General features: G+C 43.1%; 1 protein-coding gene across 1 annotated transcript; it reads left to right on the forward strand.

The window, feature by feature from the left end:
• Window positions 1-2,688: 2,688 nt before the first annotated feature.
• On the forward strand, window positions 2,689-14,798 carry ACTL8 (actin like 8). The gene is made up of 3 exons (XM_079932142.1): window positions 2,689-2,948; window positions 11,371-11,787; window positions 13,698-14,798. Exons 2-3 carry the CDS (start codon window positions 11,440-11,442, stop codon window positions 14,445-14,447), a joined length of 1,098 nt encoding a protein of 365 aa, XP_079788268.1. The 5' UTR covers window positions 2,689-2,948; window positions 11,371-11,439; the 3' UTR covers window positions 14,448-14,798.
• Window positions 14,799-15,254: the final 456 nt, after the last annotated feature.

A 15,254-nucleotide genomic window follows, 5' to 3' on the forward strand; every position in this document is an offset into this window, starting at 1 on the left:
CTCTCACTTTGTCTCAGCTTACCCTTCGGGGGTGGGGTTTTTGATGAGACAGTGTCTCTGCCTCTCCTACCCATCTCAGTGTGGCCCTTTTATTCTTTGTTCTGGAGGAGCAGTTGAGCTGGTTTTCAGAGGGAATTGTTCCATATGTAGCTGTAGACTTGGTGTGTCCAGTGGGGGAAGGTGAGTTCAGGATCTTCCTTACACCACTATCTTGAACCACCTTCATTTGTTTTCTTATTATTGATCTTTGATAGTTCTTTATATATTCTGGATACAAGTCCTATATCAGAAATGTTATTTGCAAATACAGTTGACCCTTGAACAACATGGGGTCAGAGGCACCAACCCCCGACACAGTTGAAAATCTGCATGTAACTTTACGGTTGGTCCTCTGTATCCATGGTTCCGCATCTTTGGATTCCACCAACTGTGGATAGCGTAGTATTGTAGTACATATTTACTGAAAAAAATCTGCATGTGAGTGGACCTGCACAGTTCAGAGTCTCTGTGTTGTTCAAGGGTCAACTGTATTTTCTATCATTCTGAGGCTTATCTTTAAAATTTCCATAATAGTGTTTTTGAAAAAGGAGAAGTTTTAAATTTTGATGAAATCTAGTATGTAAACTTTTCCTCTTATGGGTTCTGCTTTTGTATCTAAGAACACTTAGATATTTTTTTTTAAAATAAATTATTTATTTATTCATTTTTGGCTGCATTGGGTCTTTGTTGCTACATGCAGGCTTTCTCTAGTTGCAGCGAGTGGGGGCTACTCTTCGTAGTGGTGCATGGGTTTCTCACTGCAGTGGCTTCTCTTGTTGCAGAGCACGGGCTTTAGGAGCGCAGGTTTCAGTAGTTGCAGCACACGGGTTCAGTAGTTGTGGCATGTGGGCTCAGTAGTTGTGGCTCATGGGCTTTAGAGCACAGGCTCAGCAGTTGTGGTGCACGGGCTTAGTTGCTCCGCGGCATGTGGGACCTTCCCGGACCAGGGCCTGAACCCATTTCCCCTGCATTGGTAAGCAGATTCTTAACCACTGCACCACCAGGGAAGTCCCACTAAGATGTTCTTAGGCACTTAGATGTTCTTAGGTAAAGTCACAGAGATTTTCTCCTGTAAGTCTTACAGTTTTTTTGTTTAATGATTATGGTTTACATGATCCATTCTGAGTTAATGTTTGTATTAGAGGTGAAGAATGTTGAGGATTTTCTTTTAACCACTCAGAGAGGTTCAGTTTTTTCCAGCATCATTTGTTGAAAAGACTATCTTTCATCACTTAAATGTCCTTGCATCTTTGTCGGAATCAATTGGCTATATTTGTCTGAGTCTGTTCCTGGATGCTGTTCTTTTCCACTGATCTATGTGGCCATCCTTTTACCAATACCATACTGTCCTAACTACTGTAGGTTTATAGTGGGTCTTGAAATCACATTGTGTGAGTCTTCCAACTTTGTTCTTCTTTTTCAGAATTATTTTGACTATTGTAATTCCTTTGCCTTCCTGTATAAATTTTAGAATCATCTTGTTGATATCTAAAACAAAAATCCTGCTGGGATTTTGATTGGGATTAAATCTATAGATCAATTTAGGGAGAATTAACATCTTAATTATATTGAATCTTCTAATTCAGGAACACAGCATATCTGTTTATTTATTTAGGTTTTCTTTGATTTCTTTCATCAGTGTTTAGCATGTTTTCTTTAAAAGATTATTTTTAAACAATTTTTATTTATTTTTGGCTGCTTTGGGTCTTAGTTGTTGCACACGGGCTTTCTCTAGTTGTGGTGAGCGGGGGCTACTCTTAGTTGCAATGCACGGGCTTCTCATTGCGGTGGCTTCTCTTGTTGCAGAGCACGGGTTCTAGGCACATGGGCTTCAGTAGCTGTAGCGTGTGGGCTCAGTAGTTGTGGCTCACAGGCTCTAGAGCGCAGGCTCAGTAGTTGTGGTACACGGGCTTAGTTGCTCCGCGGCATGTGGGATCTTCCCAGACCAGGGGTCGAACCCATGTCCCCTGCATTGACAGGCGGATTCTTAACCACTGCGCAACCAGGGAAGTCCCTAGCATACTGTATAACATAATTTGTTAGATTTATACCGAAGTATTTTATAGTTTTTGATGCTATTATGAATGGTACTGTTTTAAAATTTTTGATTTCCAGCTGTGTATTGCCAGTTTATAAAACATAATTGATTTTTAAAATATTGAACTTGTATCATATGAGTTGTCCAAGCTCATTTATTACTTCTAGGATCTTTTTTGTAGGTTCTTTGGGATTTTTTATATAGACAATTGCGTCTTCTGCAAATAGGGACAGTTTTATTTCTTCCTTTCCAATTTCTATGCCCTTTATTTTGTTTTCTTGCCTTATTGTACTGGCTAGAACTTCCAGTTAATTGAGTGGTGAGAATTGACCTCCTTGCCTTATTCCTGATCTTAGGGGGAAAGCTTTCAGTCCTTCACCATTAAGTATGATATAATCTGTAGCTTTTTTTGTAGGTACCCTTTATTAAGTTAAGATTCCCTTTTCTTCCTAGCTGTTGAGAGTTTTTATTATAAATGCATGTTGGATTTTATCCAATGCTTTTTTTTTTGGTATCTACTGAGATGGTCATGCTTTCTTTCTTCTTTCGTCTGTTGGTAGATTGAATTACACTGATTTGGGCTTCTCTGGTGGCACAGTGGTTAAGAATCTGCCTGCCAATGCAGGGGACATGGGTTTGAGCCCTGGTCCAGGAAGAGCCCACATGCCACAGAGCAACTAAGCCCGTGCGCCACAGCTACTGAGCCTGCGCTCTAGAGCCCGTGAGCCACAACTGCTGGGCCTGCGTGCCACAACTACTGAAGCCTACGCACCTAGGACCTGTGCTCTGCAACAAGAGAAGCCACCGCAACGAGAAGCCCATGCACTGCAATGAAGAGTAGCCCCCCGCTCACCGCAACTAGAGAAAGCCTGTGAGCAGCAATGAAGACCCAACATAGCCAAAAATAAATAAATAAAAAAAAGTATATATATATATATATATATATATATATATATATATATATATATATATATATATATATATATATATATAAAAGAATTACATTGATTTAAAAATGTTGAACCAGCCTTACATTTCTGGGATAAGCCCCATTTAGTTGATGAGTATTATTCTTTCTATATATTGCTGGGTTTGCTGATGTTTTATTCAGATTTTTTGTATCTATGTTCATCAGAGGGTTTTTTTTCCTTTTTTTGTAGTATCTTTGATTTTGGCATCAAGGTAATGCTGCCCTCATGGGATGTGGTCCCTCCTCTTCGGGCTTTCTGGAAGATATTGGATACAATTAGAATCATTTTTTCCTTAAATTTTTGGTAGAATTTACCAGTGAAACCATTTGGTCTGGAGTTTTCTCTGTTGGGAGGTTTTAAACTAAAAATCCAATCTTTTTAATAGTTATAGAGCTATTCAGGTTATATACTTCTTCTTGAGTGAACCTGGGTAGATTATGTCTTCGAAGGAATTTGTTCTTTTCACCTATATTGTCAAATTGATAGTCACAAAGTTGTTCATGATACTTTCTTTTTATTCTTTTCATGTCTGTAGTGTCAGAGTAATGTCGCTTCATTCCTGATATCTATCCTTTGTGTCTTATCTCTTTTTTTCTTAGTCTGGCTAGAGGTTTATCAGTTTACTAATCTTTTCAAAGAGCCAGCTTATGGTTTTATTGACTCTTCTCTATTGGTTTCCTATTTTCAGTTTCAATGATTTTGTTCTTTATTATTTCCATCCACAGCTTGCTTTTGAGTTTAATACATTCTTCTTTTTCTAGTTTCTAAAAGTGGAAGCTTAGATTATTGACTTGAAACATGTTTTTCTTTTTCAAATACAAACATTGAATGCTATAAATTCCCTCTGAGTACTGTTTTAGCTGATCTCACAAATTTTTATAGATTCTACTTTAAATTTTCATTTAGTTAAAAATATTTTCTGACTTTTTTCTTTGACCCATGAACCATTTACACTTGTTTAATTTCCAAATATTTGGGGGATTTTCCAGGTATCATTCTGCTTTTGATTTCTAGTTTAATTCCTTTATGATCAGAGAACATGCTTTATACGATTTCAGTTTTCTATATTTGTCAAGGTTTGTTTTATAGCTTATAATGTGGCTTGTCTTTGTGAGTGTTTCGTGTGTTTTAGAAAAGAATGTGTATTCTACTGTTGTTTGAAAGGGTGCTCTATGAGTATCAGTTAGAAAATTGGCAAAGCTAGGGAATTTCTGAGCAACTAACTTGACTTGTCTACTTTTTCTGTCAATTACTGAAAAATGAATTGAAGCCTACAAGTTGAATGGTGGGTTTTTCTATTTCTCTTTGTACATCTTCCAGTTTTTGCTGAAAGAAGAGTTTTGAACATCTGTTGTTAGATGCATATGTGTTTAGGATTGTTATGTCCTTTTGGTGAATTGACCCTTTTATCAGTATGCAGTGTCTTATCTTTATTCCTGGTAATATTCTTTGTTCTGACGTCTACTTTGTTTGATATTAAGATAGCTACTCCAGCTTAGATTTGATTCATTTTTACTTGGTATATCTTTTCCATCCTCTTATTTTTACTTTTAACTGATGTTTATTATTTTATTTAAAGTAGGTTTCTTGTAGACAGCCTATAATTAGGTCTTTTTATTGTTGCTGTTCCAATCAGACAATCTGTCAATTGATGTGTGTTGGGACATTTTATTTCAATGTAATTATTGACATGGTCTACAATTTTTGTCTCCCCCTCTCCACTCTGTTCTTTTGTGTCTCTGTTCCATCTTTCCTGCAGTGTTTTACATTATTTGAATATTTTTAGTATTCCATTTTAATTTATCTATTGGGTGTTTGGCTTTATCTCTTTGTATTATATTTTTTATTGGTTGCTCTTGGGATTATCATATACCTACTTAACCTACAAGTGTAATTAGAGTCAGTATTTACACTTCAAATAACACGTAGATCTTGTAACCATGTAGATCCCCTTACCCTACCTCCTTTTTCATAATTATATGTATTGCATCTACATCCATTGGAAAACTCATTAGACATTGTTTTATATTTTTTTTTGCTTTCAATGACCATACATATTTTAAGAAGAGAAAAATATCCTTTTATAATAACTCAGATATTTACCATGTCTGTTGCGCTTTTTTCATTCTCAGAATTACAGCTTCTGGTATCATTTTCCTTCAACCTGAAGAACTTTCATTAGCATTTCTTTTAAAGGAGTTCTACTGGTGATTAATTTTCTTAGTTTTACTTCCTCTAAGAATGTCTTATTTCCTGAAGGATTTTTGTCTTGCGTATAGAATTCTGGGTTGGCAGTCTTTTCTTTCAGCACTTTAAAGATGTTCCATTGTCTTCTGGCCTACATGTTTTCTGATGAGAAATCAGCAGTCATTCTAATTGTTGTTCTGCTGTATATAATGTTTTTATTTTTCTCTAGATGTTTTCAAGGTTAAAAAAAATTCTTTGGATTATGGTTTTCTCAGGGTATATGCCCAGTAGTGGGATTGCTGGATCATATGGTAATTCTATTTTTTTTTTTTTTAAGGACCCTCCATACTGTTCTCCATAAAAAAAAAAAATCTTTGTTGTTCAGCAATTGACTATGATGTGTTTGTGCATTTTAAAACTTTTATTTTCTTTGGGATGTACAAAGTTTCCTGAATATGTAGATTTATGTCTTTCACCAATGTTTGGAAAATTTTAGTCATTATTTCTTCAAGTACTTTTATTGTGCCAAACTTTCTTCTTTCCTTCTTGGGTTTTAATGACATGAATATTAGACCTTTTTTATATTGTCCCACCTGTCCCACAGGTTATTTTTTTAGGTTGGATAATTTCTATTGATATCTTCTCTTAAGCATTCCTCTGCCATCTTCATTCTACTATTGAACAGGCTTTTTAAAAAATGTAGGTATTATATATACATCTCTTCTCAAATTCCCATTTGGTTATTTTTATAGTTTGTTTCTCTCTTAAAACACTTATTTTCGCATTCGTTTCAAGCATGTCTACCTTTACATCATGGGCATAGTTATAATAGCTGCTTTAATATCTTTATAATTTTAGCATCTGGGTCATCTCAGAGTTGGCACTTGATCTTTTCCCTTAAGAATTAGTTACATTTTCCTGATTCTTTGTATGTTAAATAGTTTTGGTTTCTGTCCTGGATATTTTGAATATTATGTTGTGAAGCTCTGTGTTCTGTTAAAATCCTGTGGAGAACATTTGTTTTTGTCTGTTATGTTTTAGCATTCAGTCAGTCCAGCTGGGTTCAGACAGTAATTCTGTCTTCTTCCTCTGTGGGTGGTTGTCCCAACATCAGTTCAGCTCATAAGGCCTTTGCTATGCTGCTTTGGGTCTATCCCCACATGCACAGAGGAGCCTGGGACTTCAGCAAGTTCCTACACAGAACTAGGGGAACCCTTTCTCTGACTCTGTTCTCTCCATCCTTTTTGACTTGCAAAGGCCCCCTTTCCTGATCTGATGGCCAGAAAGGCAGGTTTTTGTCTTAGTCTTATCTGCCAGTCACCCACTCCTGAGGCTGTCTTGGGAACCTGCCTCTGGTCAATGCTGCAAGAGAAAAGGGGAAAACAGAACAAACAACTTCACCCCTATGTGGGTTGCTTCTCTAGGTTTTGACTCTTCTCTTCAGTCTGCCTGTTTTGTTTTTCTCTTGCTTTTCAGAGTCCCCAGGTAATTGCTTTTTGTATTTTGTCTGAACTTGTTAGTTATCTTCTGTGATAGAGAGGCTGTAGTGAACTTACTCTATCTTGACTCTACCAGAAATGTGTAATAATGCTATGGGAATTCGTTTTGGATTGATCCAGGATCAGAAAACGTGCATTGTGTTGGTGGCCATGTCCTTTAATTCCAAACAGTTCCTTAACGTTTTTCATTTTGTACGGTGCAGAGCAGGGCCAGTTTTGTAGAATCTCTCTTTCCTACTCCTCAAACTTTTCTCCTCACCATTCCAATGAAATTCTCTTGCCTGATGGCTTCTGTGTTGCTTAATCCAGTGGGTGTTTCTCTGTCTTCATCTTAATTTCTCAGCACATTCAATTCTTCTCTTCTTGAAATACTTTCTCTGCCTGGCCTCCGAGACATGACTCCCTCTTGGTTCCCTGCTACCTCCATGGCCACTGCTTCTCATCCTCTTTGCTGGTCCCTCCCAAGGCCCAGCCTCCAGACCTTAGAGTCCCTTCGAGCACCAGCCTTTCTCTACACTGAGTCCATTCATGGTCTTATCCATCCCCATAATTTGCAGTTCCACCCATTCACTGATTCCCAATTATAGCTCCATCTCAGGCATCTGTAAACTCTGCCTTCAGACATCTTCATGTGTGTCTAGTAGGCATTTCAAACTTTTATCATGTCCAAAATAAAATTCCTGATTTCCTCCCTACCCCAAACCTGTTCCTTCCATAGTCTCCATCTTAGTAAATGGATATGTTATTCTTCTGGCTTTTCAGAGTAGAAATCTCGGCATCTTCCTTCATTCCTCATCTTGTCCTGCACTCCACTGTACCAGTCTTTCTTAAATATATCCAGAATCTGATCACTTCTTACCTTCTTGAAAGCTACCACCTTAGTGCAGGCCACCGTTATATTTCATGTCCTTTCCCCTCTTGCTCCTCCTCTTGCCCTCTACAATCTGTCCTTCACATCAGCCCAAACGGTCCTTTCACAACTCAGGTCAGATCACGTCATTCCTCTGTTCAAACCCTTAGTGGTTTCTCACATTTCTAAGCACAGTACAAAGGCCTGAAAGTCCCATCCAAGATCTTCAACACCCTTCCCCTGTCCCACCATGTCCCCCCTATATTGGCCTCCAGGATGTTCCTAGATCACAGCTAGCAGTTTCTTCCTCAGGGCCTTTGCCCTTACTGTTCCTTTGGCTTGGAATGCTGTTCCACGTAGTCACATGACTTGTTCTCTCACTGAATTCAGTTCTCTGCTCAAATGTCACCCTGTAAAGAGGCCTTTTCTGAGTGCCCTATTTAGAATAACACCAAGCCTCTGTGCCCCTTATACTCCCTGTTGCTTTTACCAGATTTTCTTTTTCTTCATTGCACTAATCCCCCCTGGCATGATACATTTGATCGGGTGCTTACTGACAGTCTTTCTCAGTAGAATGTAAGCTCTAGGAGGGCAGGAACCATGTCAGTCTAGAATGATTTTGGGTACACAGTGCTCAGTAGGGGTTTGTACAATAGGTGACTCAGTAAAATGCTTTTGAATATGTAGATTTTCTCTCTGTCCTTGGGGCAGGCTCCTTGGAGCCATACAAACTTTCTTCCTACAGTCATGGTCCAGGGGAGGGACGGCCCCTTGCTCCCCACCCTCCAGTTCCCAGGCCAGGGCAGCTGGGCCACCAGCCTCGAGCCCCCTCAGTGAACGTTGACAGTCACAGTGGACGTCACCCTGCCAGCATCTCCTGCAATTCCAAACGCCAGGGCCGAGGAAGCATTTGTCAGTCCCCTAGCTCTTGAGTTGCAGAGAGGTCAGTGGCACAGCCCACTTCCCAGGATGTCACCCAGGTGCCTGTTTCTCCATTACCCTGGGTCCATCGTTCAGCCTGCCAGCAGGCGAGGGAGGAGACTGGTGCCTCGGCTCCATCTTTCTCCTCCTTTTTGCTCTCCCTCATCTATTGTCAGAGCTAATTCAAGGCAGTGAAGCCTAATCACTGCCCCAAGGTTGGTGACAGTGGGCAGCTACTGGCTGGGGCCAGGCAGTGACTGTCATGCTCCATAGCGACAGGCAGATGCAACTGCTGCACGGAAACTGAAGTAGAGCAAATAGCTGGTGGAGTGACAGCCCTGGCATGTGGCCTCCGGGCTGAACTGCTTCCTGGGATGTCTCTCTTGCACGAGACACCCACATGCATCCCAGGTACCAGGTCTGCTGAGTGTGTGACAATTTGCATTCTGCAAGGGGATTTCATATACCTTTCATTTGTCCCCACATCTACTGGGTTTTCTTGCTTAAAATTTTTTTACTTAGAGTAAAAGTCACTCTTTTTACTGTATGGTTGTGAGCGTTTTGACAAGTGCATACAGTTGTGTACTCACCTTCACAATCAGAACATCAGCCCCCAACGCTGTCATGCCCCTCGTGGTCAGTCCCTTTCTCCACCTCTGGCTGCTGGCAGCCACGGATTTGTTTCCTGTCTTTATAGCTTTGCCTTTTCCAGAATGTCATATGAATGGACTCTTACAGCACGTAGCCTTTTGAGTCTGGCTTCTTTTCACTCAGCTTAATGCGTTTGAGAATTATTCATGTTATTGTGTGTATCAGTTATTCCTTTTTATTGCTGAGTATTATTCCACTGAATGGAAACTTGTCTGTCCCTCCCCAGCTGACAGATATTTAGGTTGTTTCTAGATTTTGGTGATTATGAATAAAGCTATTAAAAACATGTGCATGTGGTTTTTGTGTGAATGTGAGCTTTTGTTTCCCCTGGGTAAATCCTTGGAGTAGAAATATTAGGTTGTATGGTAGGTATATATTTAATTTTCTGAGAAGCTGCCAAACTGTCTTCTAAAGTGGTTGTACCCTTTTCCATTCCCACCAGCAGTACATGAGGGTTCTGGTTCCTCCACCTCCTTGTCAACACTTGGTATAGTCAGCCTTTAACTTTAGCCATTCTCACAGGTGTACAGTGGTCTCTCATTGTGGTTTTAATTTTCATTTTCCTAATGACTAATTATATTGAGCATCTTTTCATGTGTATATTTGCCATTCCTGTATCTTCTTTTGTGAAGGGTTTAAACCTTTTACCCATTTAAGAAATTGGGTTATTTTCTTATTGTTGGCTTTTGTGAGCTCTTTACATTTTTTGGATACAAGTTCTTTATCAGATATATGATTTGTAAATATTTTCTCCCAGTCTGTGGCTTGTCTTTTTATTCTCTTAACAGTGTCTTTGGAAGAGCAAAAGTTCTTAAATTTGATGAAGTCCAATTTCTTAGTTTGTTCTTTTAATGGATCAGGCTATTAATGTTACATCTAAGAAAACTTTACCTTATCTGAGATCACAATGATTTTCTGCTGTGTTTTCTTTTAAAAGTTTTATAGTTTTAGGTTTGATATTTGGGTGTATGATCTATTTTGCGATAATTTTTAACAAAGTGTGAGGTATGGATTAAACATTTTTTTTTTGCATGCGGATCTGCAGTTGTTCCCTACCATTTGTTGTAAAGACTCTTCTTCCTCCATGTCATTGTTTTCACACCTTGTCAAAGATCGGTTGGTATTTTTCGTGTGGATCTATTTCTGGGCTCTCCACTCTGTCCCATGGATCTATGTGATTATCCTTTCACTGACACCACGTTGTCCTGGCTACTGTAGTTTTATAAAAAGTCTGGAAATCAGGCAGTGACCACACCCACCTTTTCAGCATGTGGTTATTATTCCCCTCCCACTTTACAGATAAGGAAACTGACCACAGTCATGATTAGATGTCCCGCTTATAGCCTCCTGTATATAAAACGTTAGCTGCTCAGCACATACTCAAAATCCATATCTTCTCATCAGCCTGGCCTGATGTTCAGAGTGTGGTCTTTGGAATCTGGTTTGGCTTTAAGCCTTGGCCCTGCTTTTGTTAGTTGTGTGGCCCTGGGAAGGTAACTTTACTCTCTCTGTGCCTCAGTTTCCCTATCATAACATGAGTGTAATAATGGTACCCTCCTTATAGATCATGATGAAAATGAAATGAGACCATTTATGAGGTCAAACCCTATGAAATTGCTGATATTTGATCATTTTTGATGGACACGCATGATAATTTTGCACAGTTCAAGCTAAAATTCAAGTGTTCCGCATAGCACTAGATAGATGAGAGCGTGCGTACTCCTGAGATGGTAGCCATAGCTGTCGCTGTCGTAGTCACGAGTACTCCTGCCACTCCTGCTCTTACACTGTTATTGTTGAGGGCAGTGGTCCTGAGGCTGATGGTTCGTCTTCCACGTGTCCTCAATCAGGCAGCCAAAGTCCACCCAGTAGTTCCTATGTGACAAGCTTCTTGCAAGTCTGCAAATTGTAAGTGGGCCTCTGGGGACAGAAGTGCCCACCTGGTACAGACGAGTGTGCCAAATGGAGAGGGAGAAGCTTGGTGGGAAGTAGCGGGGAGGTTGGCAGGACTTCCCAGGTGGGGCCTGTCAGGTGGGCTCTACTGGATGACTGGGAGTTTGGGATGGGAAGAACATTCCAGGTGCAGTTTACAGCTTGTGCAAAGGCTTGAAAGGGGGACGGGCTCAGGGGAGCCTGAGGTTTGATTCTGGGGTGGAGAAGCCAATGGTGGCCTAGAATGGGTTCACAAATCACCCCCATCCTTCCCCCCCACAGGTGGCCCTGCTTTGCTATACATCCTTGAGGAGCTGAATCTAGCAGACCTCTCCCACCTCTGCGTCTGCCATGGCTGCAAGAACCATCGTCATTGACCACGGCTCTGGCTTTCTGAAGGCTGGCTTTTCGGGGTTCAATGAGCCCCAGATGGTCTTCCCGAGCATCGTGAACTACATCCCTTGCAGGGAGAACCCCGGCCCCAGCTACGCCCGGCGGCGCGTGAGCCTAGGCATCGATCTTTGCCGTCCCGACACCTTTAGCTACCCCATCCACCGGGGCCGTGTCCTCAACTGGGAGGGTGTGGAGCACATCTGGTCATTTGTCCTAGAGAAACACAGGCTGGAGAATGAGAACTCCCCTGTGATGGTCACAGAGTTCCCCCTGAAGGAGCCTGCGGACCGTCAGAAGACCCTGGAGGTAAGGTCTTCTCAGGGCTGCCCTCACCAGGGAGCAGGGAACAGCCTGGCACTTTGTGTTCAGATAGGAATGGGTATCAGGAACTCTGCTTTCTAAATAATTCGCCCCACGAATACTTACTGAGTAGCTAGTGTGTGCCTGGCACTTGTGTTAGGCGAGAGGGGCTCACAGAGGCTCCTCTGGCAGAAAGAGACACAGCAGGTAAAATGCTCTGTGAACAGGGTGTTAGCAGGGGTGGGAGGGACGCTGGATACTCATGGATTCCATAAATGTTCACAGATCATATTCTGGCCCTCAAAGAGCTTATGTTCTGGGAGAAGACTTGACCGTGAATAAGTTAAGAAATAAGAATTTCAGGTAGTAATCAGTTCTGGAAACAAAATGAAATGGAGTGATAACTGACTGGGGGGAAGAAGGGGAGTCCTTTGAAGAGGGTGATCAGGGAGGGCTTCTTTGAGGAGGTGATTTCTCCCAGTGAGGCTGGAGCTCAGCAAACTAGGGAGGGTGGCAAGAGGGAGACAGGAAGGTGAGGTTTACAGGGGCTGGACCTCATAGGCCTGGTAGGCTATGGGATGTGGTTGGATTTTACTCTAAATCAAGGGTTGGCAAGCTATAGCCGGTGGGCCAAATCTGGCCCACCATCTGTCTTTATAAAGAAAGTTTCCTTGGAACATAGCCACGCCCACTCATTTACATATAGCCTATGGCTGTTTTCACACTGCAACAGCAGAGCTAAATAGTTGTACAGGGACTATAGCTTGTAAAGCCTAAAATATTTACTGTTGTAGATTCGCTAGATAAAATACATGATAGATTTGAAATTCAGATCAACAGCAAATAACGTTTTAGTGTAAGTATGTCTCAAATATTGCATGGGATATACTAAAACATTATTTGTTGTCAATCTGAAATTCAGATTTTTTTTTTTCTTTTTTTTTTTTGCAGTACGCGGGCCTCTCACTGCTGTGGCCTCTCCCGCCACGGAGCACAGGCTCCGGACGCGCAGGCCCAGCGGCCACGGCCCACGGGCCCAGCCGCTCCGCGGCACGTGGGATCCTCCCGGACCGGGGCACGAACCCGCGTCCCCTGCATCGGCAGGCGGACTCCAACCACTGCGCCACCAGGGAAGCCCTGAAATTCAGATTTAATTGGGCATCTTGTATTTTTATTTGCTACATCTGGCATCCTGAGCCGTTTACAGAAAATGCTTCCCAACCTCCGCTCTGAGTGAATAAGCAGCTCCTGGGGGGCTTTAAGTGGGGTTGGGGGAGTCATGTTTGATTTTCTGTTTGAAAAAGAGGACCTTGGCTTCTATTCTATTTGGGGAATGGATGGTGAGGGGACAATATTCTGAGCGTGGGAATGGAGCGAGGTCCCTTCCACTGAGGGGAGAAGGTAGACCTGCCGGGGCCTGCAAAGACAGGTGAGTGGCCAAAGGCTACAGAAGGATGGGATGTTACAGCCTTTCTGCATCCGTAGTGTCAGAAACTTGGGGATGTAGCACTTGTTTCTTCTCTCATCTCTTCTTTCTTCTAAGTAAATCGTTCAGGCTGGAAATCTGGCCCTTCACTATGGCCGCCGCTTGTGTCCCCACTGCTCACATAACCCGGCATCTCAGCGCCCTTTCTCACAGGCTGAGGTCTCTTCCCACCCCTCCACCAAAATGGTCCTCTGAAAGGCCATCATCAGGCAAGCTCCCAGGGGCCAATCTGGCTCTTTCTAATCCTCCAGAGCCCTTCCCTTATTCCCCCAGCATAAGCTCCAAGGGGCCAGCTGGTCCCTGCAAGACACAGGTCTGTGCCGACTTCAACATTTTGAGCAGACGTGTAGTGAGGCCTTGGGGGAAACAGAAATGGATCGGGACACTTTGGGGAAAATACCCTGAGTGTCCATCTTCTCCCTTCTTGCAGATTATGTTTGAGTTACTGGATGTCCCATCCATCTTCCTGGCTGACCAGCTGGAGATGTCCCTGTATGCTTCTGGCCTCCTGACCGGCGTGGTGGTAGATTCAGGCTACGGCCTGACCCGCGTGCAGCCTTTCCATCTGGGCTGCCCCTTACGGTCCAGTGCTAAGATGCTGGAGTTTGCAGGCCAGGATCTGTCGGCCTATCTCTTCAAGAGCCTTTTTAAGGAAGATTACAATCGACACAACCTGTTTCAGCTGGATACGGTGGCCACCACTCAGATGACCAAGTGCTACGTGCCGCAGAATCTGGGGGAGTCACTGGACTTTTATCAGAGCCTTCCAAGAGGCTCCGATGAGAATAATGCCTATCAGCTCCCGGATGGCAACCGTGTGGAGCTGACCCCCATGCAGCGGCTGGCTCCTGAGATGTTCTTCAGCCCTGAGGTGTTCGACCTGCAAGGGCCCAGCATCTCCCAGGCCGTCCTGGATTCCATCGAGACCTGCGACGCCTCCATGCACCCGCTGCTCGTCTCCCACCTGATGGCCTGCGGGGGCAACACCCTCTATCCTGGCTTCACCAAGCGTCTGTACAGGCTGATCGCTGATCATTTCTCCTCCACCAAGACCACCATGTGGGTGGGTTCCAACAGGAACTTTAGTGTCTGGCTGGGAGCGTCTGTAGTGGCTCATCTGTCGACTTACAAGTCTAAGTGGATGACCAGAGAGGAGTATGATGAGAGTTTCAAGATGTGACGGGCTGGCTGGCTCCCGGAACCCAGCTCCCATCAGATGGGCATGGGTGGATTCATTTCAGCAAAAGGGGCTGGGCCAGGATGGGGTTAGCTGGCTTTGGAATTCAAAGGTCATGAGGGATTTTTTTTTAGGTTCTAGGGTTTTATCTTGTTTCAGGAGTGGGATTCAACCCATGGGAGGACAGGGTGTCATCCCTGGAAACCTTCCAGGGGGGTGGTCTGTCACTGGGATGGGAGCGGCCAGCTGCCATCTCCATGCTTAATAGCTACTTATTTGTCCTGGCATCTCCCTTGGGTTGTCCCATTCTTTTGGTTGAGTAGGTTTTAACTGGGGCAAGAGAGAATTAATTTTGAGTAGGGGATAGGGAGGGTGGGGATGGGGATAGTTGACGTTTCTAGACCTCCATCCTCTCATTGACTGGGGAGGAGTTGGTGCAGGTAGTCTGGAGTGCCCTTCCGGCCCTTGGGCCCCTGGCCAGGGTCTTGTTTTCTATATGCAAATAAACAACTTGTTTGAAAGTGCTGCCTTCTGTGATGGATGGGGGTAGGGAGGGCAGTCCCTTTGGGGGGACCCAGGGAACGTGAGTATGTGAGTGCCAGGGCGGGGCCAGGGAAGCCCCTGAGGACTCTGGAGACCTGTGAACAGTGGTTCCCGCTGAGCAGAACGGATGAAGGCCTGGAGCATCCTTCTTCCGTCGCCACGTTCTCCCCATTCATCCCGCATGTCCCAATACTCTGCTGAAGTTTGCGTGCCTATTAGTGTAATATTTATTCAGTAAATATTGGAGAACTGCTATGTGCCTGGTAT

Source organism: Stenella coeruleoalba (genome assembly GCF_951394435.1).
Source record: "Stenella coeruleoalba genome assembly, chromosome: 1".
In the NCBI taxonomy this organism is placed as follows: domain Eukaryota; kingdom Metazoa; phylum Chordata; class Mammalia; order Artiodactyla; family Delphinidae; genus Stenella; species Stenella coeruleoalba.

Bases quoted from the DNA above. Each gene is read 5' to 3' on its own strand.
- ACTL8 (XM_079932142.1), top strand. From the start codon at position 11,440: ATGGCTGCAAGAACCATCGTCATTGACCACGGCTCTGGCTTTCTGAAG. The intron at 11,788-13,697 runs GTAAGGTCTTCT...CCCTTCTTGCAG, and splicing joins ACCGTCAGAAGACCCTGGAG to ATTATGTTTGAGTTACTGGA.